Source organism: Dryobates pubescens, chromosome 18 (assembly GCF_014839835.1).
Source record: "Dryobates pubescens isolate bDryPub1 chromosome 18, bDryPub1.pri, whole genome shotgun sequence".
Taxonomy (NCBI): domain Eukaryota; kingdom Metazoa; phylum Chordata; class Aves; order Piciformes; family Picidae; genus Dryobates; species Dryobates pubescens.
The window spans coordinates 18,474,939-18,500,984 of NC_071629.1; the positions used below are offsets into that span (position 1 = coordinate 18,474,939).

General features: G+C 49.6%; 1 protein-coding gene across 6 annotated transcripts in view; it reads left to right on the forward strand.

Moving 5' to 3' along the window:
- The first annotated feature begins 4,640 nt into the window (after positions 1-4,640).
- Positions 4,641-26,046, forward strand: part of ATP11C (ATPase phospholipid transporting 11C) — a 64,716-nt gene continuing 43,310 nt past the window's right edge. For 5 of the 6 annotated variants that reach the window (XM_054169324.1, XM_054169328.1, XM_054169327.1 and 2 more), the window contains exon 1: positions 4,641-4,778. In XM_054169324.1, coding sequence (XP_054025299.1) covers positions 4,752-4,778 — 27 coding nt within the window. In that variant the 5' untranslated portion in view covers positions 4,641-4,751. Of the gene's footprint in view, positions 4,779-19,347; positions 19,395-26,046 lie in introns of those variants that run through there. The other variant, XM_054169325.1, reaches the window with a different exon arrangement.

The window sequence follows — 26,046 nt, forward strand, 5'->3', positions numbered from 1 at the left end:
CAAGGGGAAGAGATTGGATGTGTAACCCCTGAGGGGAGTACTGAGGCATGTCTCCATGTAAATCCCTCTGCAGACAGTTAAGAGCTTCTGTCCCTTGTGTGTGTTTTGCAAGTATGCTGCAATCCCTCCTTTTAAGACCCTTGACATTGTTCTCTCTGGGTCATCCTGGCTGAGAGCTGCTTTTTGCAGGCCCATGGGTGTTAGAAGAGCATGCAGTTTACTCATTGCTCTCCTGAGAGCAATGAAGATTACCCAGAAGTGTCAGCAGCTGGAAGCCATAGGTAGGACTCTCATTTGCAGTGTTTGTGCAGCTTTGGCTGCTTTTGGGAAGCAAACTCTTGGTGCTATGCCTGTTGGCCAGCCCATGCAGCAAGCAGGGTAAGCAGGGTGGGTTTGAAACTCTCATATGTGAACAGAGAGTGATTCTGCCTGGGATCTGCTGTCAAATCTTCTAATTTCTTAGGAAACAACAGCTGTCACTGAATAAATGAAAGTTCTGCACCAAGAGGAGGGGGAAAAAATGGTATTGTCTTCTCCTTCTTGACATCCCCTCAAGGAAGATAAAGAAGGACTCCCAGCACATATTCATGGACCTGTGGGTAAGGACAGAGCCCTGCCAGTCTCTGCTGGGACTGCAGCAGCCCTGAACATGAGCACAGACTTTCCTAGCTGGAGATAGCTCTGAGAGAGTCCTCAGGAGGAAAAAACAAAACAAAACAGAAACTTTAAAAGGATATAGCTTTGTTTGTGGTCATGGTCAGCAGCAAGTGCACTTTCCCTGATCCTCCTGCCCAATGTGAGCAGGAGCTCCAGAAGCAGCAAGTCAAGAAGGTTGTGCCCTTAAATTACCTGCAAATCTAAATAGCTGCATTAACAAAGAGCTACTTCAAGCCATCAGAGTATTAAAGAAAAAAGTCTGTAGTTATGTCAGGGCGTGGGTTGGCCTTGCAGAGAAGTAATACATCTACATTGACTTCGTACTTCATCGAATATTACAGAAAAAGAAACCATCCTGAAGACTTGGCAATTGCATGTTCTTCCAGAGGCGGCTCTCATCCTCTCACTTGGCCACACGATGGCAGAAGCAGCAAAGAATATCGCACGAAGTGTTGGAGGTACAAAAACGCCAGCGAGGGTTAGCCTGTGTCCTAAGGTTATTGAGAAGACTGGCTCTCCCCTCCTGTTGAGCTACCAGCCAGGGACTGAGGTTCAAAAGCCTCCTTCGCTGTGAATGTGAAAAAACAAAGGTTCTAGGGAATGAATACTATTTTGTGAAAGGGCTTTCTGAACTTTCCCAAGTTGTGAATAGTTCACAACAATCTGGCGGGTCACTTCGTTCATGTCCTGGTTGGCAGTCTGCTGAGAGCTTGGCTGGTGCACAGTCTAGTGAGCTTTGGATGCTGGTTGAAGTGGTGACGGCTCTCAGCTGAGCTGTATTGTGCAAAATTCACCCTGGGACTTGCCCCTCATGGTCCACTTGCTGTAGGCAGGGCATGCCTATGTGCAGGATGCAGCCCCCGTTGGTGCTGCCTGTGCCATGTGTGTTGTTTGCACTGGGGATGGGGGTTTGTGGCATAAAAAAAAGTGCATTAAAACCAGATTCCCTTGTAAAAGGCCTTTGAGCTGATAGAGTTGCTACCAGGTCAGCAGCTGAATCATGCAGCCTATTTCAGGGTGGGAAAAAGCTCAGTCAGGGTTGTTTTGCTTCCTCTGTGGGGATAGTTTTGGCTGAGATAAGGATTTTTCTGGTCTGAGGCCACTGCATCAGCAGCCAGAGTAGGGTGCAATGACAGCTGCCTTGATTTCTCCAGTGAAATCCTGCCTTTGCAGGGTCAGTAAGGAGAGGGACGGATTTCAGCAGTCTGGTCCATGACAGGAGACCATGGTTCTGCTGTGACTGAGTATGGGAAGCCAAGTGCTTGCCTGTACCTGCTTCCCACTTGTACTGACTCGACTGGACTTGGTTCATCTGGGAACTAACTGGAGAAGTCTCTCTCTAAAACCTTAGTCACAACCACTGTTGGCAATATATTAAAGATCAATACTGATCTAATGTTTCATTCCGTATCACAGTTTAAGTCATGCATTTTAGTTCTAAGGCCAGCAAGCTTTTCAAAACTAAAACCAGTTGCATCTCAAATGAAACTGGAGAGGGGCTGCTATCTGTGCAGCATGACAAGGATAGCTGTGTGGATCTTCTGCTGCTGAGACCAACTTCCTTATTTACCAGTCAATGCAGGTAAAAGATGAGGAGTAGCAGTAGCTGTAGCAATATATGATGGAAGAGAAGAATACAATGCTGCTCCCTGCCCTGCCCTGTCAGCCAGGCTGCCTTGGCCTTTAGAAACACACAGGTGCCTGGCCCCAACCCCAAAGGTTTGTAGTTCCCTGGGCATCACTGATCTGTTCACCTATGGCAGGGGACTAAAGCAGGAAAGATGTCTGCAAACAACAACTCTCTCTTCTAGCCAACACAAACAGGCCAGAAAGACATCAGACCAGTATACAAAGAACAGTGTGAAAGCTGCATACAGTGTGGATCTAAGTTTAATTCTCTGTTTATCTGGGGAGGGAAGTCTAGAGCAAAACTGGTTAGGCATTATAGTAACATGTTTAACAATTTCCATTCATTATTATAAGTGTTTCAATCTGCCTAGCATTGTTCCCTGGTTTCCTCTGTTGTGGTTAGGCTTTTGTGTGGAAAGGTAACAGCACAGCTGCGTGGAGAATAGTGGAAAGGTTGCACTTGGGATTTGGATGAGTGTTGGCTATCCCTTGGGAATGCTGCCTTGCTCAGTGGGGATGTGGGAGCTGTCAACAACTCCCCTACTGCTGCCCTGGGAAAACTAGGGTTGAAAATACCCATCCCAGTAGGCTCCTGTTTGTCCAACACCTGACTGCTATTTTTGTGTTACCCAGGGCAGGCTTTCTGTGTGAGCTTAGATATATCACACTGTGTAAAACTGTCAGACAGTTGGTGCTTAAGCAGAGCAAATGTGACTGGTTTTAGCCTTAGTAAAATCAATATGATACTATTCTTGCTTTCAAAATGTCAAGTGAAATATCTCTGTGTGTTTTGCAGGTCTCCAGAAGCCCACAGCTGTTCCCTGAGCCCAGTCGTGATACAACAAGGTGAGTTTTGCTCAGTTTCCAGGGAGAAGCCTGCTTTAAAATAGGAGCAATGCAGCCTGCCAAAATGACAGCAGCTCCTGGGCATCAGGATGGAGCAACCCACCTGCTCCTGGAGGTCCTCAGGGCTTCTGGCAAGGGACAGCACCAGGAAAACTCCCTGCCCTGTGCTTTGCAGAGGATATTGCACCAAAAAAAGAGTTGGGTTATTAACAGACAATACCAATGTCAAAAACACAGTAGATTTTTGTTAGGTTACAGCTTGTCTTTCTCCATTTTGGTGGTTCATGTGGAAACAAATATTCTCATGCTCTGTGCTTGCTAGACTGGGGAGAGGTTCCCTTGAGGAAGCCATTGCAGATGACTCTTGTTCCCACTCTCACAGCCCTGGGGGAAGAGCATGGTGGTTGGGCTACATGCTGCTGAAAAGCTGGAGGTACCAGGGAGGGCTGGGCATTCTGAGCACAAAGGCTGCAAAACTGCTCCAGGGAATAGGCTGGCAGGGTCAGACCCACCAAGCTGTGTTTGAGGGTTGTTCTCTTGGAGCATGCACTGAGCCTCCTGGCAAGAACTTGCAGTGGGGAAAAATGCTGAGGGATTCTAGACACCTTCCATAGAAAGTCAAGGCTTGAGAAAGGTGCTCCACGGTGTGGTTATGATATTTGTTTGAGCATGAAGGGTCTAGAGCACAGGTCTTATGAGGAGTGGCTGAGGGAACTGGGTTGTTCAGCCTGGAAAAGAGGATGCTGAAGGGAAACCACCTTCCTGAAAGGTGGTTGGAGTCAGGTGGGGGTTGGTCTCTTCTCCAAGGAAGAAATGACAAAAGGAAACAACTTCAGCTTGCACCAAGGGAGTTTTAGGTTGGACATGAGGAAGAGTTTCTTCCCCAGAAGAGCTGTCAAGCCCTGGGACAGGCTGCCCAGGGCAGTGGTGGAGTCCTGATCCCTGGAGGGGTCTTAAAGCTGGGTAGATGTGGTGCTGGGGATGTGGTTTAGTGGTGAGCTGGTTGTGCTGGGTTAACGGCTGGATTCGGGTCTCTGAAAGGTCTGTTCCAACCCAAGTGGTTCTATCGGTGCAGTGAGTGGCATTATGTGCCAGAGGATTGCTAGGCAGGCTGTGACCCCGCGGGCAGGGGACCTTCCTAATGGACAAAACTGCACTTGGTGTTTAACCACGGCTCCAGGGAAGGGTTCAGAGGTGGACAGAAGGTGTCCTATCCAGACTCTAGAGGCTGCAGCCCTTTCCCTCCATCAGCTCAGTCACGTTCAGGCCACGCACCGGGCCAGTCGCAGACCATCGAGCGCTCCCGACCCACAGAGCTTGTCCCCGGGGCCACCCCTCCACCTCTTTCCCGACCCACCACGCCTCGGCAGGCGGCCGCGGTGGGCTGTCCCCGGAGCCGCACTACAGCTCCCAGGCTGCTCCGGGGCGGGCGGTTCCCGTCTGCCGGGCGGCGGGACAAAAGCGGGGGCGCGGGGGAGGTGCCGCCAGCCGAGCGGAGCGCGGCCGTGCCGTGCCGGGCCCCGCGGCGGGCATGGTGCGCGGCCGGCGGCGCGGCCCGCGGGCAGCCTAGGAGCCGAGCCGGGCGATGCGGGGCCGGGCCGGGCGCCGCCGCCTCCGCGATGCTCCGCCGCAGCCTCAGTCGCCTGGTGAGTGCAGGGTCGGGGCGCGGGTGGGTACGGGGAAAAGTCCATTAATGTGATTGCTAATTGCCTCGTATCGGGCTGGGTTTCGCGCGAGGCGGGTGGGCGAACGCGGTGCTCCCGGGCCGCTCCCGCCAGAGCTGCAGCTGCAGCTCCTTCCCTTGCGAAACCTCCCGGGTAGGGCCCTGCCCGCGCTGCGGCTCTTCGCCACAAGTTGCTTTTGCTGCGAGAGCCCAAACCTTTCTCGGTTTTTCTTTCTCTCTCTCTCTTTTTTTTTTTTTTCTTTTTTTTGTTGTTTTTTTTTTTGTTTTATGTGTTTGTTTTTGTTTTTTTTTTTTTTTTTAACCTGCCCTCCTCCTAGAAGCCCCCAAACCCAGCAACCCCCCAGACCTAGAGGAGGGCACTTCCCAGCCCCTGGCAGCGTGCACCCAACATCGCCTGGGTCTAGGCCGGGCGAGATGCAGGGCAGCGCTCAGCGTGCTGCTGCCCCGCCGCTTCTCCACCCGCTTCGTCTCCCCAAACACGTTCGAAACCCTTCGAAACCCTGCCACATAAGCTACTTGGGAGATTTCACTGTGACCTCATTGCTTGGCCTGAACTCTGGAATTACGATTTTTTTCCTCTGCCCCGGCAAGTTCGTGGTAAAAAGCAGCGTTTTAACACCCTTTCGGGAGCTCCTGTTTGTTTAGCAGAGCCGTTTCTTGCGCAGTGCGTAGGTAACAAAGTTCCTGGAGTTGGAGCAGCAGGCAGATGCTGTGGGTACAGCACTTAGACCCTCGGAGGCTCAGCAGCTGCTTCCCGAGGCACCGTGCACCTCTTGGCACCCACTTACCTCCCAGTTACTAGGTTCTGCCTTCTGCTGCCCTGTGCTGGGAGATGTATTTTTCACGTTCACCCCTGGTTTTGAGCGATCTCTTTGTGGTGGATCTTCAGGCGTCCAGCACGAGGGACTCCTAAACCACCTTTTTAGGTCTGGAGGTAGCTCTGCAGCAGTTCTAAGGGGAAAGAAAATGGTTAATTTTCTCATTTATAGGTTGTATTGCTGTTGCAGGCTTTAGGTTATGCCTGTAGAGTACACACCTACTGTAACCATTGTTTTGCAGCCCCAGGGAAAATTTATCAAATCTAGTCTCAGTGCATTGAGTTTATGACTTTGATGACTTGGAATTTAGCTCTGCCTTGTGCTCTGTGCTTCCTACCCTGCCCTTGCTGGAGGCTTTCTATAAGTTGTGTCAGGAGGCATCTGGGGCACGAAGCATCAATCCTGTGTTCAGTTACAAGTGTCCTCAAATGGCTGCCTTCTGTGAGCGGGGACCCACAGAGGTGCCTATCTGGGCTCTGGCTCCAGCATCCTCCTGGTGCTGGTGGTCCCTCACCAGCTTTCTGCCTCCCCTCACAGTCCCCCTGCATGGGGAGGGGATGTGCCCTCTTGCTGGGGTGTGATGTTCACCAGAATGAAAAGAAACAATCCTGAGCACTGAGCCCAGGTATTTCACAGAATGGTGGCGGTTGGATGGGACCTCTGAAGATCATCTAATCCAACCTCACTGCTAGAACAGGGTCATCTAGAGTTAACCATTCAGGGATACGTTCAGGTGAATTTGGAATGCCTCCAGAGAGGGAGACTCCCCAGTCTCTCCGGGCAGCCTGTTCTGGTGCTCGGCCACCTCAAAGTGAAGAGTATATTCCTTATGTTTGTGTCAAGCCTCCTGTGTTCCCATTTGTGCCTGTTTCTGTCTGCCTTTTTTAGGCTGAACTGCTGCAGCATGTTTGGAAGGTTAGAGGTAGTTTTCTGGTTAGAGGAACAACTTAGCTCAAGGCCCAGGGCATCCGCAGTATTGCTGAGGGGGTTTAGATATTTTTCCACCTACTGGCTTTGTAAGCGGTGTTTGAGGAGCAATGAGCTGCTTGCTACCGAGCTGGTGCAGGTGGTGTGAGTCCCCAAGCACTGGCAGATGGGAGCACCCACTGTGTTGCTGCATCTCTATCCTGTCTCCAGCTCTGGGGGTCTCCCAGGAGGTTTGGGTCAGTCCTCACTCCTGCTCCATGGGAGGAGAGGACAGCCCATGCAAATCTCCATGAAAGTATTTCTTCACTGTGAGAGGGGTGAAGCCCTGGAATGGGGTGTCCAGGGAGGTGGTTGAGGCCCCATCCCTGGAGGTGTTTAAGACCAGGCTGGATGAGACTCTGGCCAGCCTGATCTAATGTGAGCGGTCCCTGCCCATGGCAGGGGGGTTGGAACTAGATGATCCTTGTGGTCCCTTCCAACCCTGACTGATTCTATGATTCTATTCCCAATATACCACCCTGCCTTTGGTCCCATAGGAACGGCATGGGGCTTGTCTTGTGGCAATGGCATTGCAGAAAATTCACTGCAGTCATTAAAGGCTGTGGATTATCTGACACATTAAGGTCCCATAGGGCAGCTCAGACAAATGTTGTCACCTCTCCACTGTGTGGCCTCTGCCAGAGGCTCACAGATACCAGCAGATACTAAGAATCCTGTTTATAGATGTATTTCACAGCTTATGCACAGTGAGTGTGCCTTGCCCTATCAACATGACTGCGTGGCTCTGTTTCTCCCTTCTATAAACTTTTATCCTGGATAGAGTACAAAACAGAATGCTAAGAAGAACAGGGTGATGCGTGTGGGTCTGCTTTGCTGCTCTGGGGTGCAGACCAACGCTCTGCAGTAAAAACAAAACAGGATTTTGAGCTTCAGCTTACACCCCTGAAATCACCCCTGCCAAAAGAAGGGGAGCTGGGATTGCTGTGGGGAGGCAAGATTGGATTGCCATAGTTAATCCAGTTTCAGGAGATACTGCCAATTTGAAATATAACTTTAATTCTCTCTTGGAAATAGATTCTGGTACTGGAGACTTTATTTTTAGTCTGGATGCTGCTTGTACAGCTGTTGCGGGGAGGATGCGGGAATAGAGCAGGGAAGTGTGTCAGTGATCAGGGGAGGGTTTGGGTCTGTCTCCTCGTGCTGGGCTTCTTGCAGGAATGAAGCAGGTGCTGCTCACTTCCAGACTTGCTTGCAGACACCTGGGAAGCACTTCTCCTTGTGTTGTGCATCAGACGTAATGTGCATTTTCCCCCCAGAATTACTTTTCCTAGGTTCCTCCAAAGCATGGTGACAGCTGTTCCTCCAGGCCACAGCTGCACCCCAATTTCTGCTGATGCTGCTGAGCCACTGCTGATCCAGGCTGGTGTAGGAATGGAGAAATACAGAAAGAGAAGTTGCTGTTTTCAGTTGTTTTCCCCCTTATTTGCTTTTATTTAAGGCCATCCTGGGAGCAAGCCCCAGGAGGTGTTGCCCTGCTAATGGTGCAGAAAGGCTGAGGTGGGGAAGCACCCTGAGGAGCACTCCTTCCTCTCAGGGTGCCCACTTCTTGCTTGTGATGACATTCCCACCTGGGTCTCTTGGCTTTGTAGGGGTCCTTGCTCTGGCATTTTTCTTGTTGAGAGCCCAGGATAAGTAACAAAATAACAATCAATCTGTAACTGGAAGTGAAAGTCTCTGTGTTTGTGCCATGTCTAACAGGACCTTAGTTGTGTTACTCACTTTTAATTAAATGCTTTGGGGCCTGATCCTCTTTGCAGCCTGTGCCCTGGTAAATCCCCAGTGTTCAGTGAGTCCTGGGCTGATCCTGAGCTGCAGGCTTTCAAGAACATTGCTTGATGTTGGAAGAAAGAAGATGCCTCTTAGATGAGTGTGCAGTGCTTGTCGCTGAGCTGGCCCTGTGTTACGACTTGGTGCCTTTGCCTTGTGGACTGCTGCTGCTGTTCCTTTGCTGGTCTTCTCCTGGGGGTTGCATCTCTCTACTGCCTGGCTGCCAGCAATGGGGGTAGCCCCTTTGCCATCCACTCTCTCCCCAGGATTTGGCCTTTTGTGTCCATGCTGGAACACCTTGGGCTTACCCGCTTCACAGTGCTGGGGGAGGTTAAGGAAAGAGAAGGTTTTTGTCTTGTGCAGCCCTAAACCAGCTGCTGCTCTGAATTTACATGGTGGTGCTGCTGCTTTCTCACGGAGCTTTTCTATTTGAGGCTCACTTCTATTTGTTTTTGGTTTGGTTTTTTGTTTTTTTAAAGGCATGCAAACTACCAGGCAGGGTTGCAGCGGGACAGGCACTTGAAGCAAAGCTTTAATGTCACATGTAGCTTGTCACCTCTGTGGGGGGCTGCCCCAGCCAGCTCCCCAGGCACTGCTTCACCTCTTGCTTTGCATCCCTTGGCTGTGCCTGCTGTGCTGCTGATGTTCTGGAAACAGCAGGGAAGGGTTTCTCTCACTGAAGTGCTTGCAAGTATCACAAGTTTCCTTATTAAATCCTTACTCTTCCCAAAGCAGTGGGGGGGGACTGATCCTGGCTCTGTGGGTGGGGGCTCACCTGCACACAAAGCAGTGCCTGGTGTGAGATTCAGGGCTCCATTTGGGCTCTGCTTTAGTTTTTCAAAGCCCCCTTAGATTTTTTTTCTGATTTCGTTAAGGTCATCTCACTTAAGTGCCCTCCAGCCCCACACACTGCAGGGGAAGGCTGGTGCTGTCAATGGAAGGAAGCTTGGGTCTGGCTGCCCCACCACAGGCAGAGGCATCAGTAGGACTGGCACGTGGTGATTTGCCCCCTTTTGTCCCCCAGAGCCCTGCCTGGGGAGAAACAGAGGCAGGAGGAAGGCCTCAGAGAAGGCATGTATTGACTCAAGAGCATGTGTGGGAGCTTGGGGAAGTGATTCAAGCCTCAGAAGGAGCAGGGCAGATGGTGATGCTGAGCACTGTGGGGCAGGTCCTACTTAGCACACTGCAGGAAAGTACCCCTATTGAGACCTGTTCACATGGCAGAAAAAGAGAAATGGCCCAGAGTCACTTTTTAGAGGGGAAATAAATTCCCCATTGGCAATGGGGAGTAGGCAAGGAGGGGCAGAGGTTGGTGGGAATTGTCTCTGGGGTGCCTGGGAGCTGCCCATTACTGCTGCCAGCCGCTTGAACCCTGCCCAGCTCCTGGTGGGGGAAATCTGGAGTATGCCTTGTGGGAGATGTCTGAGTCTGGAGTGAGGGATGCTGATTTACGCTCCCGTCTTTAGCTGTTGCAGCAAATGTGTAATGAAGTCTATTTTGGGACGCGGAGCACATCTGCGCCTTGCCTTCCCGCTTGCTTTTCTGTCTTTTTTCGGCGAGTGTGAACCAAACATTACAGTGTGTGATTGCAGTTTCTATTCTAATAAAGAAGAGCATAGGTAGGAGTTAGAAGCCTTGAGAATTGCACATTTTCCCCCCCCTCCCCCTCAGTCCAGCCACGTTCACACCCGGAGAGTGAGGTTGCGTGTCAAATACCTTGCACCTGACTGCCAGCTTCTGCTGGAAGCATTTTTGCTTTCATTAAACATGACAGAAACCTGCATGCAGCAATGAGTGGAGCTGTGGCAGTTCTGCTTGGAGAAATCCCACACTTCAAGAGAGTGTGGATTTTAATGGAGTGGTTGGAATTTTTCATGAGTGTTGCTGGACTTTATTTTGTAACTGAATGGGAGAGCAGAGTTCCGTGTCCTCAGGGCCAGTTCCCCTGTAGCAGCCACGGGGCAGCCCATGACTGACCACAGAGAAGACAACAGAGGCTGAAATTGGGAACCTGGAGCTGCAAAAGACACGTCCTGAGGGCTGCAGACTCTAGAATCATAGAATCAATCAGGTTGGAAGAGACCTCCAAGATCATCCAGTCCAACCTATCACCCAGCCCTATCCAATCAACCAGACCATGGCACCAAGTGCCCCATCCAGGCTTGTCTCAAAGATCTCCAGGGATGGCAACTCCACCACCTCCCTGGGCAGCACATTCCCAAGGGGGATAAGATCCTTCTTTCCACAAGGCATCAGTAAAAAGGAGCTTAAAAGAGAGCCTGAAGGCTGGAGGACTTAGAAAAGCAATGAGACCTTCCACAGCAGAATAAAACCAGCTTAAAAGAGAACCTAAAGGCTGGAGTGGTGCCCCTACCCTGGAAAATGGGGACACAGGAGTTTCTCGAGTTCCTTTAACTGTTTACCGTTTCAAAGCAGCCTCCTAACTGTAGCCTTACTCCCAGGAACAGCTCAACCATTTGGCTAACAAGAAATAAAAATCAAACAAAACTTGGCCAAGTAGCTGCATGGAAATGTTCATGCATGCAGTGTAAGGTTGGAGAAGTCAAAAATGGCTGTAAGGAGGGATTGGGAAGCACTGGTCAAACACTAATGATAAATGATGCTGCCATTTAAACCTGTGGCAGGCAGAAACTTCTCTGTGGAGTGCAACAAGTTTGGAGGCTGTGTTTTATTCTTAACTCAAACCCATTTTTGTCTGCAAGTTGGTATTTTGCTCCAAAGAATGATGATTGTCTGGGCTGTGTGGGGGAAGGTTAGGAGCTGAGCAGACCTGAGTTGCAGCTGAAGGCATGGTGATCTGCTGTTAACAATAAAAATTGTAAAAGCAAACAAGCTGTCTATTAATAGCAGGCTTTTCAGCCTTGCCTTTAATTTCATCCTGTTACCTTTGGTTTCTGCACTTCCTTTCCCGTTAAAACTGCTGTTTTCTGGCTGTGACCGTTGATGATGTGGGTAGATTTAGACTAGATGTTAGAAAAATTCTTTACAGTGAGGGTAGTGAGATGCTGGAACAGGAAGGTTGTGGATATCCCCTCCCTGGAGGTGTTTAAGGCCAGGTTGGACAGTGTCTTGAACAACCTGATCTAGTGGGAGGTGTCCTGATCTAGTGGAAGTAGGTAATCTTTAAGGTGCCTTGCAACTCAAATCATCCTATGAATTTCTCTGTCTCATCTCTAGGGGAGATTGTTGGGGTTTTTTAACTGCTAGTTAAAAGCAGAGCTGGTGGAGAACATTACTTCACACCAAAACTGGCTCTTGTTCAGCCAGTGACCATGTTTCTAGCAAGGCAGGTTGTGTCCCTGTGAGCATCTGCCTCCTGCAGTACCCATGCTTGTATCTTAACTGCATCAGAAAAACAGCCTTTGGCTGCCAGTTCTTCAAGGTGTGGGACTCCTCTTGGGGGGACCTTGACCTGCTGTCCTTGCTGAGAAAATGTGGGGTGGGCAAGTGGGAGGCTGTCTACAACTACCTGAAGGGAGGTTGTAGCCAGGAGAGGGTTGGTCTCTTCTCCCAAGCAATCAGCACCAGAACAAGAGGACACAGTCTCAAGCTGTGCCAGGGGAAGTTTAGACTGGAGGTGAGGAGAAAGTTCTTCCCAGAGAGAGTTGTTAGGCATTGGAATGTGCTGCCTAGGGGGATGGTGGAGTCCCCATCCCTGGAGGTGTTCAAGAGGGGATTGGATGTGGCACTTGGGGCCATGGTTTAGTAGTCATGAGGTGTTTGGTAACAGGTTGGACTTGATGATCTTTGAGGTCTCTTTCAACTTTATTGATTCTATGACGCCCCTTGGGATACCTGCAACTGAGACCTCCCTGCTGGAGGATCTCCATGGTGGCAAGGGAGTCACTGAGCTGCTTCCTGGGTGTCTGGGAAGGCTGAGTTTTCCAAGCAGCTTGAACATGGGATGACTGAGTGCTCTGCTAACCCGTTTGCCTTGCCCTGAAAATGTTTGCTCAGGGGATTTTTTGAGGGAGTTTCCTGTATTTAGTTGTGTGTAGGAAGCAGGCAGGGCAGAGGTTTTCCTGCTCAGCTGGTCACTTTGGTGGCATTCTGCCCAAAAGTGCCCCCAGGTCCCCCCTACTAAGCTCTGCCATGGGGAGCAGGTTGGATTAAGGTGGGGAGCTCTTGCCCTAGATAGGCTATCCCAAGGTGATCTCAGAAAATGTTTTACTTCCAGTTTATGGGTTGATTGTTGTTTTTTCAATCTGCCTCTCATGGCTCATCTCAGAAATATCTGTTTGCTGAGGTCTGGTGTTGGGAAGGTTGGGTTGGTTTTTTGCTGAGCAGGTTTTGCCAGTGGTGTATGCAGTATGTTGTGGACTTCACCTGCCTGTTCTCTCCCCAGCACTCAGACCTGGGCTTTGAGCTTTGCAGGTGTTGTCTAAACTGCACAGGAGCTGGAGAACCCTGCTCTCATGTCCTGCTGCCTCTGACGCCACTGGCTTCTTCATCTCTTGCAAGTAGTGTCTTCTTGTTCTTCCCTATCATAACACCAAGCAGTATTGAGGTTTGGTCTGTTTCACTGTTCCCTTATTCACCTGGAGATTTGCAGCTTTCTCTCTAACTTGTGGGAACCATGCAGATGCCAGGCTGGAGGCAGGACTTGATCCCCCAGCAGCTTGGGGTACCAGGCTGATCCCTGCAGCTTCAGGTGCCATGCTGTGGCGATCTGCTGCCTGCTGTTGATTGAGCAGTGCTGCTGAGAAGCCTCAGACTGCTGGGTGGCTGCTGGCAGCCGGTGCTGTGTGAAGGACACGGTGGTGGGGTGTGCTGTGCTCAGACCACGTCTTGCCTCAAGGGACAGCCTGCCAGTCACAAAGTGTGTCCTGCTCATTAGAAATGGGTAATAAGGACACTGCTGCTCTTGTTGCTGATGATTGTAGGCCATTTCTGTTGTTTGGGTGGGTTTTTTTTCTTATTTCTTTTAATTTTCACTTTAATTATTCTGTAATAATCTTCCTCCTGTAACTTTGCTCTCTCTGACTCTCTCCCCACTTTCCACAGAGCTGACTTCACAAGGACAAAGCAGGTCTGGCTGCTCCCAGCATAACCATTGCACTGCAGGCTGCTGAATTATTTAGGGTTACCCAACATCCAGCCAGTGAGTTGCTCACTAGCATCTGCCTGAATTGGTTAAGTTTGATTTGGGCAGCTAGAATTTTGCTTTTTGTCTTAAACTCAACTCCAAGACTGAAGCATGGAGCTGTGTGTCGACTTGCCACCACCCTTCCATGGCACCAGAGTGGTACCAGTACTGCCTGTATGCTGGACTAAATGGGAGGCTGTTTTAAGCATAGTTTACTAACTTGTAGCCTAGGGAAACTCTGAAACTTTCCTGTTTTAGATGATCTCCTACAGCCCCTGCCCTCACCTGCCTGCTGGGTCAGGAAAAGCCTCTTCTGCCCGGAGGCTGTAGCAACTTAAATATGTATGTGCATTAAATATGCATGTGTGCAATATGTACACATTAATTATGCATAACAGCAATATATATATAGGTGCATTAAAAAAGGATATATTTAGTTTTGCTTAGAAGCTTTCTCAGGCTTTGCCAAAATCCAGGGAGCTACCAGCCAGTGACTGGCACAAGGTACTACTGTGATGGCCTCAAAGTGCATTTGGATATGCAGGTAGGACAGTCTGGCTGGGTGGGGAGAGAAGCTGATTGTCCCACCAAGAGGCTTGCTGGTGGAAGGGCAGCAGTCCTGGGGTGTGCTTTCTCTCCTCTCCCTTGGTTTTGATGCTTTTGTAGGGGTGCTCACTGATGCTGCTTAAAACCAATGCTGTGTAAAAATCCTTTTCTTTTTTTAGCTCCTTAGGCAGACCCTTCCACACGGTATGGCCATCTCACTTTGAATCAGAGTGGTGTAGATTGGAAGACACCTCTCAGATCATCAAGTCCAGTCGTTAAGCCAGCACTGCCAGGTCACCACTAAACCATGTCCCTCAGCACCATATCTACACGGCTTTGAAACCCCTCCAGAGATGGGGACTCCACCGCTGCCCTGGGCAGTCTAGGCTAGGCCTTGACAACTCTTTGGGGGAAGAAGTTGTTCCTCATGTCCAACCTAAATCTCCCCTGGTGTTTCCTCTTGTCCTTGTCACTTGTTCCTTGGGAGAAGAAACCAACCCCCACCTGGCTCCAACCTCCTTTCAGGGAGTTGTAGAGATCCAGATGGTCTCCCCTCAGCCTCCTTTTCTCCAGCTTCAGCACCAACAATTCTGATCCAGTTTAAAGGCCAGTTTAAATCAGCCTGTGCCCACAGCCCCAGAAATGATCAGGGCTCTCAAAGCCAGGCAAAGCCCCAATTTCCTTGTTAGCAAGAACCCCTGTCCATCCAAACTGGCCCAGATGTTGTAGTGACAGCTCAGGGAGGGGATAGGACTTGCTTTTGGGCACTTGTTGCATCTTGCTGACTTCAGTTGCTTCTTTCCTCACCAAAACTTGAGGTGTTTTTTTTTTTCGGGGGGTGGGGGGAGATAGAATTCCAGTTGAAGCCAGTTTAGGTTAAAAGCGTGCCTGCTCTTGACATCCAGCTGTAACTGATAGTGTTTGTCATCCTGCTCTCCTTAATGAAAGCTTAATGCACTTATTTTTGATCTGGCTGTTTGTAAAGGGCTTTTTGTTTCCCTTCTGCAGCAGAAAGGAGGGGTGAGCTGTGGTGGCTGGGGATTCTGTCAGCAAATCGGCCTTGTTTGTGTGAACAACTTGAACAAGATTCCTGTTAACCTCCTTCCTGGGCTTGGATGAGTAATGCTTTGCTGAGGGCTTTTTGCTCAGTGAGTTCAGCCGAATTGTGCAGGATCTGTAGATGGAAGGACCCTTGCTCTGGCCCCAGCCTTGCTCTCACTGGATGTGTGCTGAGGGCTTGGTAATTTCTAGCTGTGTGTTTTCAAAGGGGCAGCGGGCAGCCTTTTTTGTCTGGCCTTATCTTAAAGTAAGCTGTGCTCCTTAGCAAGACTTTTACAAGACTCTTGAGGTGGGAAGCAGAGGCAATGTTCACTTCATAGCTGTAATTTTGGTTGCAATATCGTGGTGACCGCACTGGTTTGCAAAACAGGGAGCCTCTTATTTTTGTTTTGTGCAGTAAGGGAACTAGAAGAGCTGAGTAAGATGTGCAACAAGCAAGACTAGACAACTTGAAGCCTTTCTTTGGTATTGCAATCCAAGAGCTTTTCAGCAGTAATAAAAATTAAGTGCTGCTAGGCTGCTGTGACACTGTGCTTCGTTGCCTGGGTCTCAAGTGGCTTAAGAGGGGAAGAAAAAAAATCTCACTGCTGGGAAATTAAATGTAGGAAGGGGAAAAAAAAAATCCCCTTTGTGAGCAGCTCTGCCATCTTTTATTATGGTTTCTGTGTAATTCCTCCTTGGTGTTCTCACAAAGCCAGGTGACTGCTGCCTGTAGGAACAAGGGGTGATAGGAGATCTTGGGCACCGCTTGGAACTGGGGTGGGGGGTGTCAGACTGCACTGGGGGCACCCACTTGCCAGCAGCCTCACTCTTCCAGGGGCCACAAAGCCAAGCTTAGAAGGCAATATTGATGTATTGTTATTATTGAGGTTTGTAGGATGGTGCCTTGCCTGCCAGTTTTGTTCACAGGGTTGTTAAAGGTTTATATTATCTTGGGGGGGTTGTTTGTTTGCTTGCTTGTTTTTAGTTGGGGGGGGGGGGGGTGAGAGTTTTTTGAGGTGGTTTTGTTTGTGTTGGGGTGTTTTGGTTGGTTGGTTTTGGTTTTTTTGACTTATGCCTCTCTTCCCCTTCCTAACCAGCTCACCTGTTGTTTGCTCAGGGAGGGAGGCAGTAAAATGAGCTGCCATGCCCAGAGGGCTGTGGTGCAGTATGTCATTTCCAAGAGCTGCTTTCTTCCAGTGAAGCTGAATGGATGGAAGTGGGACTTTCCACTTGATAAGTACCATTCCAGTAAGTGCAGAGTGGGAAGATCAGATGTGCAGAGAGGAAACCTTGGGAGAAGGCACTTGTCTTGCTAACTGTGAGAGCAGGAACGCCCTTATCCCGGTGCCTGTCTAGGAAAAGTGGCGGATGGGGTGGATGTGAGTCATCTCCCAGGATGCTGGCAGGGTGGGCTCACTTCTGCAGCTGGCAGTGCTGGGATGGACCACACCAAAACCACTTGAGCACCAAGCCCAGCATCCTAGGGCCAGCTCAGACCTAATCTCTGTGTCCCTGCGGATAAGCAGATTTCCCTCCTGGTGCTGACCGTGTGCTGCTGGTGTTGCTTGGTTAGCTCTGGGCAGTGTGTGCTTTGCTGGAGCTGCTCTGCAGCTACATTACCCAGCCCAACAAGAACAGGAGCCAAAAGGATTTCCTGAAGATAAATAATTTTAGGCCACATGTCGAGAATTTTTCTCCTGACTGGGTGGTTTGCACTGCTCTGATATCCTGGTGTAACTGTGCTTGGAGCCCCAAGGATAAAGCTGTTGGTTACTGTGGGATCCAGAGATGAAAATACTCCCAATAGCATCTGGGGTATGTGGAGCTGATTTTGACTGTGGAGCAGGGGGTGAAGTAGGTGATTTCTCCCTCTCTTCCCCCTTTTTTCTCCTGTTACTTCTGTGGAAAGACTTCTCTCCAGAGGAGTTAGAAAACCACAACTTCTACTTTATTGGAGTCTAAAAACTGAATCTGAACCAGCCTGAATGAGCATCATGTTTGGACTGAGACCTCAGGTACCCCTTGCAGGAGCTGAGGGTACCCCATATTGTTGGTGTGGGGGTTGGCCGTGCCTGGCAGCCTGAATCTGCCCTCTCATCCCTCCCAGTGGCACAACGGCCTTAGGGGACACCTTGACTGGTGTGTGTGTGTGTGATGCAGACTGGGCAGACCTGGGAACCAGCGCTTGCTTCTAAGGATTGCAGCAGTGCATCCTGGCAGGGGAATTGACAGCCTCTGCCCTGGTGGGTGGGCAGCTGGGTGTGCTCCCTTCCCAGGGGGAAACTGCTCTGGGAAATGGACTCCTTGCTGGTCAGCCAAAGCCCAGGTCTAAAATGCTGAGAAAAGTTTAAAAAGGGCAAAATGTTTGTAGGTGGCAGAGGTCAGAGTGATGTCTGGCTGTGCTGCCGTGCATAACCTAGTATTTAGCGTTGTTGTTTTTTGCTTCCATAACTGAAGAGTTCAGGATTTCAGAGGACCAGAAAGCAGTGGGAAAACCAACAAATTACAGCTTTGCTGGCTGATGCAAGCATGGACAATTGGTAACTTGGATGTTTGGTTTTTCCCCCCCCCCCAGTTTTCACTGACTTTAATTTTTGCCAGGGCAAATCACTGCTCTGCAGAGCTCGCTGCCCTGCAAAAATAGCTGCCGATGAGCAGACATATGTGGCACAGCTTGAGCTGGGGACAGGAAGGAGGTAGAGGGTTGAAGATGGGAAGACCTCACCATATTTGCTTTGTGACCTCTGTAAAGCATTTGGCTCTTATTCAGACTCCTTTCTCCTGTTCTGGAGCCTGAAGCATTCCTCTAAGCCTGAATTTTACGTGCCGGCAGCATGCTGGTTGGACTCTGCTTTCGGACTGCCAAAAATAAAAGTGTTCTGCCTGGCTTTGAAGCTTGAGCGATGGTTTCATAACCCTGGCTGCCAGCAGGGCAGGGAAAAGAGGGAAGAGATCCTGAAAAACTTCCAAAGATGGATGGTTGTGTTTGAACAGGACCAACAGCACAAAATAGCAGCGCTGAAGTAATGGTATCTCAGTCAATGTCTGCTGCCTCTGGTCTGGGTTTGGCTTTCTGCATCATATGTGGACATGGCTTTCTGCAGAAGGCTGCTGGGCTGAGGCTGTGGTGAGGGACAGTGTGGCAGGTTTGAGGGAAGATGCAGTACTGTGTGATTAGAGGCTGGACTGTCATTAGATGGAAAAAGAAAAGCTCCACCAAACCAAAACCCACACCAAAAAAAAAAAAAAGGCTCTTTTTGGCTGTCACCACCATTTGTGACACTCCCTGAGTCCAGGAGAGGGCTGGATCCTCCTGTAAATGTATTATCTGGAGGAAAAAAAAGGTCTTGTATTTCCTCTCTCCACCCTTCTTAAATCTTTCAAGTAGCCCTTTCCCCAGTTCTCCCCGCCCCACCGGGTCTCTGCTTTTATCAGTGGCTTTGTTGGCCAAGTCAGCTTTTCCAGGAGACTCAGCCTGCTTGGGCTCTGCTGTTCTCCACTCTATCGTCCTTGGTGAAGGTGATCTTCATGCAAGCCCATATGGTGAGACAGCATGTCCCCTTGGGACAGGGGACAGAGGAAAGTGCTCTGGCTGGGGCCCCTTGTGTCACTGGGCACACCTTGACTTGCATTAAGGATGTTGTGATCTGAGTTGATGCCGCTCTGCTGCACATCATCTGCTGCTTTGTCGCTAATGGGGAGTAGGGATGAGGTCTGGGTGTTGAACCCCATCTTGTGTTGATCATAATTTAAGAGAGAGATAAAACAAAGGTGTTGGTCCTTTTGAAGGTTGGACTAGACAGCCTTTAAAGGTTCCTTCCAACCCAAAGCATTCTGTGATTCAGTGGTTTTCCCTTGGCTCCTCTGTTGCTTTTGCTCCTTGTTCTGCTTGGTCTGGAAGCTTGCATGGTTACCCCCTGCTTACTTCAGCTGGAGCTGGCTTTTTCCTCATGGTCGGTGCTTGGTGATCCTGTTGTCTGCTTGAATATCTGTATGAGCTTCAGGCTCAAATGGGGGCAAAGGGACACTAGTCTAAATTTCAACCTTTTGCTCTCCCAAGATACTGGCCTTCCCTCTTCTGCTTAAGGGTGAGCAGTGAAAGTCCTCTCCGGTGGGAAGCGAACTCAGAGCCTTGCTGACCTTCAGCCCCTTATCTGGGACCTATGGGCTGTCAGTGTTTGAAATGCAACGTTGGGTTTTGTCCTCAAGGACTGTGTGTGTCATTGACCCTATCCCACAGGCACAGTGGGGGTCAATCCTGATCGGTGGAGCTCTCTCTCTACATCAGGAGATCTGCCTAAAAATGTGGTCGGTGAGTGTAAGCATAGCCTGAGCTGCTAAATCATTAAGTTTTTTTTCTCCAGGCGTTGCTTGGGCTTGCACAGAAATGATTTAAGGACAAAGTCATAGAGAAAAATTGGCAAGAAAATCTTCAATTAAAAATGTATCACTTGGGCTGCTGGATGCTTTGGGGAGGTTCTGGTAAATTTGAGGAGGCTTTTTAACGTCGCGGGTGCAGGGATTTTTATTCCCAGAACCATCCAAAAAAACCACCAACCCTCACCCAAAACCCAGGAGCTAGAACAGGCTGTTTTGGGAGGTGGTGGTGGTGGTGGTGTTATTTTTTGCAGGCTTTTTCTGTAAATCAGGTCGGCTCCTCCACTACTTTCATGCTAAATGAAACAATGCAGGAGTGGTTAGACCTTAAACTATTCATGAGATCTAAGCCAAGCAATGGGATTTAATCTTTCTTCTGCATATATTTAATAGAAGCTATGATTTCATTCAAATGTTTGAGCTTTGTACTTGCACTGTGTATTCATTTCTGGGTTTAGCAGATGATTCCCCCCCTCCCCCCCCCCCAGATGCCTGTGGTTTGGTGTCTTATTCTTTTTCCTAAGTGTTATTTGTGTTTGCTTTGTGGCTTGGAGATACCTTCAGCAAATGTAAAAGGAGCAGGTGTTTGATTAGTTTAGGTGCTTTTTGAAACTGGTAAATCAAATGGTAGGATGCTTTCTGTCTGCCACTATATATTTTTTTTCCTCTGGAAATGGGGCCAGCAGGTAGCACAGACACTTGTTTTCCATATGGAGGATATAATTAAGCACTACGTTTTGCAGCTGCCCTAGAAATAGCCCACTTAGAGCAGCTCAGTGGCTGCAGAGCACAGGGTCACCTCTCCTGTTGAACTCAGTCAAACTCCATTAATTTTTACTCAGGCTGGCTAATTTTTACCTAGTTTTGCAACTTTTATGAAGAGCTGCCTGGGTCTTGTTTGTGGTGCTGTGATGGATTCCCAGAAATTTTTGTAGACAGGCTGGGGCTGGTCTTTTCTCCCAGGTACCCTGCAGCAGAACAAGAGGACACAGTCTCAAGCTGCGCCAGGGGAGGTTCAGACTGGATGTTAGGAAGAAGTTCTTCACAGAGAGAGTGATTGCCCATTGGAATGTGCTGCCCAGGGAGATGGTGGAGTCACCATCCTTGAAGGTGTTTAGGAGGAGACTTGATGGGGTGCTTGGTTGCATGGTTTAGTTGACTAGGTGGCGCTGGATGATGGGTTGGACACGATGATCTTGAAGGTCTCTTCCAACCTGGTTTATTCTATTCTAAATATGGGAGGGTGGGTGGGTGAAGAGAAGCCGCTCTGGAAAGCTGTTGTGCTGGGGCAGGACATGGCTGTAGAGGAAGGATGCATATGGAGGAGGAGAGAGGCATGAAGGAAGCCTTGCCCAAAGCCAGGCGAAGAATTTGGGGGGTGCTGTGAGCTGCAGGCGTGATTCCACCACCTCTATGCAATGCTCCAGCAACTTCAAGTCCTAAATGGTGTTGGGTCATTAGTCGCATCCATGTGCTTTTTTAGCCCTGGTCTGATGCCTTCAGATTGTACCTATTCCTAACTCCTTAAAGAAAGCTTTGTAGCAAAACCCAAGCCTTAGCTCACCTTCTTGATGTTTGTAGATGTCCAAATTTTAATGTAAGAAAACGATGATTCCCAGTGTCTCCTTTTTGGAGCTGCTGCTGGCAATAAGGGGGCTTTGTACAAAGCTGGAAGTGCAGGAAGGTTGGGTTACACAGGAATATTTAGCAGAAATGTGTTCTGTCTGCATTTCTCTGTGGCATGAGGATGGCTGTATCCCAGCAGCAGCACTTTGACCTGCCATGCTTGCAGCAGACCATGTGTGCCCTGCAGCGGTGCTGACCGCGTGGTTATTTATTACTGCAGTCTGGGCGCCTGGTCCTGCCCCAGCTGGGAAGCAAAGACAGATAGTGAGCTGCCAGCTCAGAAAGATGTTCCTGGCAGAACAGCTTCCCTAGCCTCCTCTTTATCTCCTGTGATTTGTGTTTGATCTCTGGCTGCTGTCTTCCAGCTGAGCTCCTTCAGGAGAAGGCTGGCTTGGATGTCCTGCTGAGAGCTTGACTCGCTGATGGGCTTGGTTAAATGCAGGGGGAGCAGAGCAGGAGCCCTGAAATGAAGCTTGAAATGTGGCAGGGCTGGAGCACCTCCCCTATGGGGACAGGCTGGGAGGATTGGGGCTGTTGGAGCTTGGAGAAGAGAAGGCTCTGGGGAGACCTAGCAGCCTTCCAGTACCTGAAGGAGGCTACAAGAAAGCTGGGGAGGGACTTTTAAGAAGGGTTTGTAGTGATAGGATGAGGGGGAATGAATTTAAGCTGGAAGAGGGGAGATATAAACTGGATGTTAGGAAGAAATTCTTTATAGTAAGGATAGTAAAACATTGGAACAGGTTACCCAGGGAGGCTGTGGATGCCCCCTCTCTAGAAGTGTTAAGGCCAGGTCAGACAGGACCTGGAGCAACCTGGTCTAGTGGGAGGTGTCCCAGTGGGATTGGAACTAGATGATCTTTAAGGCCCCTTGCAATCCAACCCGTTCTGTGGTAACAAGAGACTTGCATCTTTGGGGCTGGTCTTCCGCTGATGCAAACAGGATGGTGGCTCTTATCAAACCTGCCTGTTCCTGCTCTTGATTCCTGGTTTGTGTGCTGTCTCCCAGGCTGCTGCTTTGCATCTGCCAGCTGCTGGGAGCTCTTCTGAGTGGCTGGGGTGCAGTATGGCAGAGGGGGGACTGAAGTCACCTACCAGCATCTCCACAGCCTCATGGTTTGGTGGTAGGATGCAGAGTCGCTTCCTACTACATGGTCCTGAGGCTGCGGGCAGTCTGACACCACTCATCTTTGGTGCCTCTGCTTCTCCCAGCACTCCTGCAAGCACAATGCCTGGAGCAGAGAGAGGTGGTAAAGTGCATGCTGGGGGGAATGCAGTTGTTGATACTCTTAAATAATCTTTTTGTCAGGCTTAGCTCTAAACAGCAGAGAACAAACCTTGGTTTTTTGCTTGCACCAGCCGAGTCCTGCACCATGGGCTTGATGAAACTCCTCCAAGCAACTACTGGAATTGTATCCAAGGAGTATTCTCTTCTTTTTTTTCCCACCATCAGAATTACAATTTTGATGAAAGGCTGTTGGGAAAAGTTGTCTAAATCCTCTCCCTGCTAATCTGCATCTTTTATAATTTCCCCCAAAGCCTGGGCTGCCAACCTAAGCCTCCTAAGTCTCTGTTGAGAGCTGTTGTTAAGATGGAGCAATCTATTAGTGACCCAGTGAGCCGCTCCAGGTGGGCTTGTCAAAATAACAGCTTTTCATTGCCAAGCTGAGCCCATGCCTCTCACCATGGGTGTCATTGTGGGAAGTGGGAAAAGTGGAGAGCTGGGACTCGAAGCCTTCCAGCTGCTTGGATGGCTGTGTGGTGTTGTGGCACCAAAGGGTGGCCATTGGAATGGGAAATGGAGTGCCAGGAATGGTGGGAATCTGGTTAGACCACAGAGGGAGGACTTCTGCTGCTGCCACCACAGAGGGCTTTGATGTCCCATGGAGGGGATTACCATGATCTTTGTAGGAGATGCTTCAAATGACTGAAGGGGAGTTGAGGGGTAAAAACCCACTGAGGAGTTGGTGGTGATAACCTGGTGGTAGAGCAGAGTAGTGGTCTTGGTGAGCTAAGACACCATACCTGGGGTTTGGCTTCTCTTCTTCGCATGCTCTGTGTTTTCCATGGCTAGCTATGGATAGTCTTGCAGAGCAGATACTTGTGGCTGTATTTCCTGGAGTATTTTAGCCAGAGCTTTGTTGCTTCTGTGCCAGTGCATGTGTTGGCAAACCCTCACCCCTGCTCCTTCCCATTGCTTGGCCAGCAGTGTGGGCAGGGGAAGCTCTTGTTTCCTCCCTGGGCTGGAGGGATGCTTGCCAGGTACACCCAGCTCCAGCTTCTGCCTGGGGTCATCACAGGGCCTTCAGACCTGGGGGCAGTCTTGTCTCTGTTCACTGCTGCTGCTCTGGCACGGATCAAATGGCTCTGCCTCCTGCTCCTGAGATGCACGTTGGTGAGACCCACAGCTGCCACCTCCAAATGCAGCTAATACATCAGGGAACCTTTGTTGGATCTGGGTTGCAGTTCAGAAGATGTACTGTTCACTGCTGTAGGTCATGGGGCTGGGAGGGTGGTCAGCCTGAGCTGGCAGGTGGCACTCCCTGAATGGCAGCATGTACCTACCCAGTCTGTGTTTGGGGAGCTGGTTACACCTGCTAGAGGTGGGCTGCTGGTGGCATCCAGGAGGTGCAGGGACACCTGAAAAGTTAAGACAGTGGTTGGATATGTTGATCTTAAAGGTCTTTTTAAAGGTCTTTTGCACTTGAAACATTTCTGTGATTCTATTACAAGGCATGGGAGTGTGAGAAGCTTTCTTAGTCTCTGAGCATCAGCTGCTGGAGGTCTGAGGCTGGCTGCAGCAAGAGCAGTCAGCACACCACACTTGGTTTGGGCATTGTGTAAAAACACATCTCTAATTAAAGATGCTGAAGGCCTGGGTGGGAGCAGGGAAGGAAGAGCTGCTGCTTCCTTTGGGCATCAGGATCCATTCAGTGGAAGAGGACTGGCTTAGATTTGAATTGTGTATTTTATTTTTATACTATTCCCCCAGCAGCAGTTACTCCTGGGCCTTGCAGTCTTAGTGTGGTTGTTCCCAAAGCACCTTTTGTCCAGTTGGGTTTTGCTTGCAGCTTGACAAGCTGCCTGCAGTGGGCCCTTCAGACAGCTGGGGTGCCGAGCCAGACGTAGGGCACACCAAGGCATCCACCCATGGCAGTCTGCCCCCAGCCTGGGCAGCTAACACATGGTAGGGATTTGGCATTTTTGGCACCTCCCATGGTGGGGTTTCAAAGCAAACAAACTCTAGGGTTGAGGATTAATAAGATTAAGTGGAGTATGAGCAGTATCTGCTGGTGTTTTAGCAGCTCTGCCGCCTGCTAATGGCCTTGAACCATGAGCAGTGAGACAAATGGCTTCCCTGCTCGTGTTTTAAAGCCCAAAACCTTAACTCTAAGATAACCTTAGTCTGCCCTACGACCATTCCTTTTCCCCTGCCCCACTCCATCTGCTTTTAGTGGCTGTTTTAAATTCACTTGACAACTTTAAGTTCAACCTTGCAAAATAACTTCCAGGTGCTAGCCAGGTGTCCTCTCTTGGCTGCAAGTGTCTGTGACAGAGACACTTTATGTACAGGGTAGAACCTAGACAGAATGAGAAGCCAACATTTAAACTATCGCATAGGTTTGTTGCTTTTGAAAAATAGACTTTCCTGATCCACAGAGAACCTTGTGTACTGCACAGCCTGCAGCTGAAAGCTGATGGAAATGGAGCCCACAGCGTTTCACCCCCTCCCAAAAGCCTTCTTGGCAAGGTTACTGGCACTGATAGGGACCAAGTCATGAGTTTGTCAAGGGTTTTTTAATGGACTTACAGGAAGATGGAAATCTGATACTGAAGAGTTGCATTGAAGTAGAGCCCTGTGGCTTTCAGTGCGTTCAGATGTGTACATTAGGATGTGTTGTTATAGCACGCTCTCCACTGGACTGGGAGGACCTCTCTTGAGTTTGCTGGCTGTCGTGCTCCCCTGGGAAGCCTGTAAGGGCCATGAGGATGGCTGGGTCTCTGCTAGAGCCCAGTGTCGCTGTTCATGGGCTCCTGTTGTGGCTTTGTGCAGGGGATGCTTTCCTCCTGCAGAGCCACTCTGAGTTTATTCTGCTTCATTTCCCTCCATCCTTCTCCTGGCTGCTGCAGAGCAGGATGGTTGTCATCAAACCCCTCTGACGCCAGGCTATCTCCACTTGTGCCACCTGATTCTACTTAACTCCCAACAGCCTGTGTGTCTTTGATAGTCTGCTTTGCTTTATCTGGGTTTATCTGAGATCTTAAAATTGCAGAAGAGTATATATGTATTTTTAAGTCTGTGGTGGTGAGGCACTTTGGGTCTGACAGGAGAACAAGCATAAATGAGGGTGTGGTTTCCATAGTGCTCTGTGGGGTCCTGGAGTAGAATGGAATAGAGTTAACCAGGTTGGAAAAGACCTTTGAGATCACCAAGTCCAACCTATCATCTAACACCATCTAATCAACTAAACCATGGCACCAAGCACTCCATCCAGTCTCTTCCTAAACACCTTCAGTGATAGTGACTCCACCACCTCCCTGGGCAGCACATTCCAATGGCCAATCTCTCTTTCTGGGAAGAACTTCTTCCTAACATCCAGCCTAAACTTCCCCTGGCACAGCTTGAGACTGTGTCCTCTTGTTCTGATTGCCTGGGAGAAGAGACCAACCCTCATGTGGCTAGAGCCTCCCTTCAGGTAGTTGTAAAAGCCTGGAGGAAAGCCTGGAGCCACTGTAGGAAGCCAAGGCAAGCTGAAGGACCCTCCAGGTTGGGACTAGGAATAGATGTACTGAAAATGAATTACATTCCTAGTGGTTTGAAGTGCTTGGTGAGCATATATTCTCCTTCAAGAAGGAAAAAATGCCTGGCAGATGGGCACAGGCTGCAAGTAGAGATGGCAGCTGGCCTGCATAGGGCATGAGCATGGTGAACACAAGCAATAACCTGTTATAGAATCATAGAA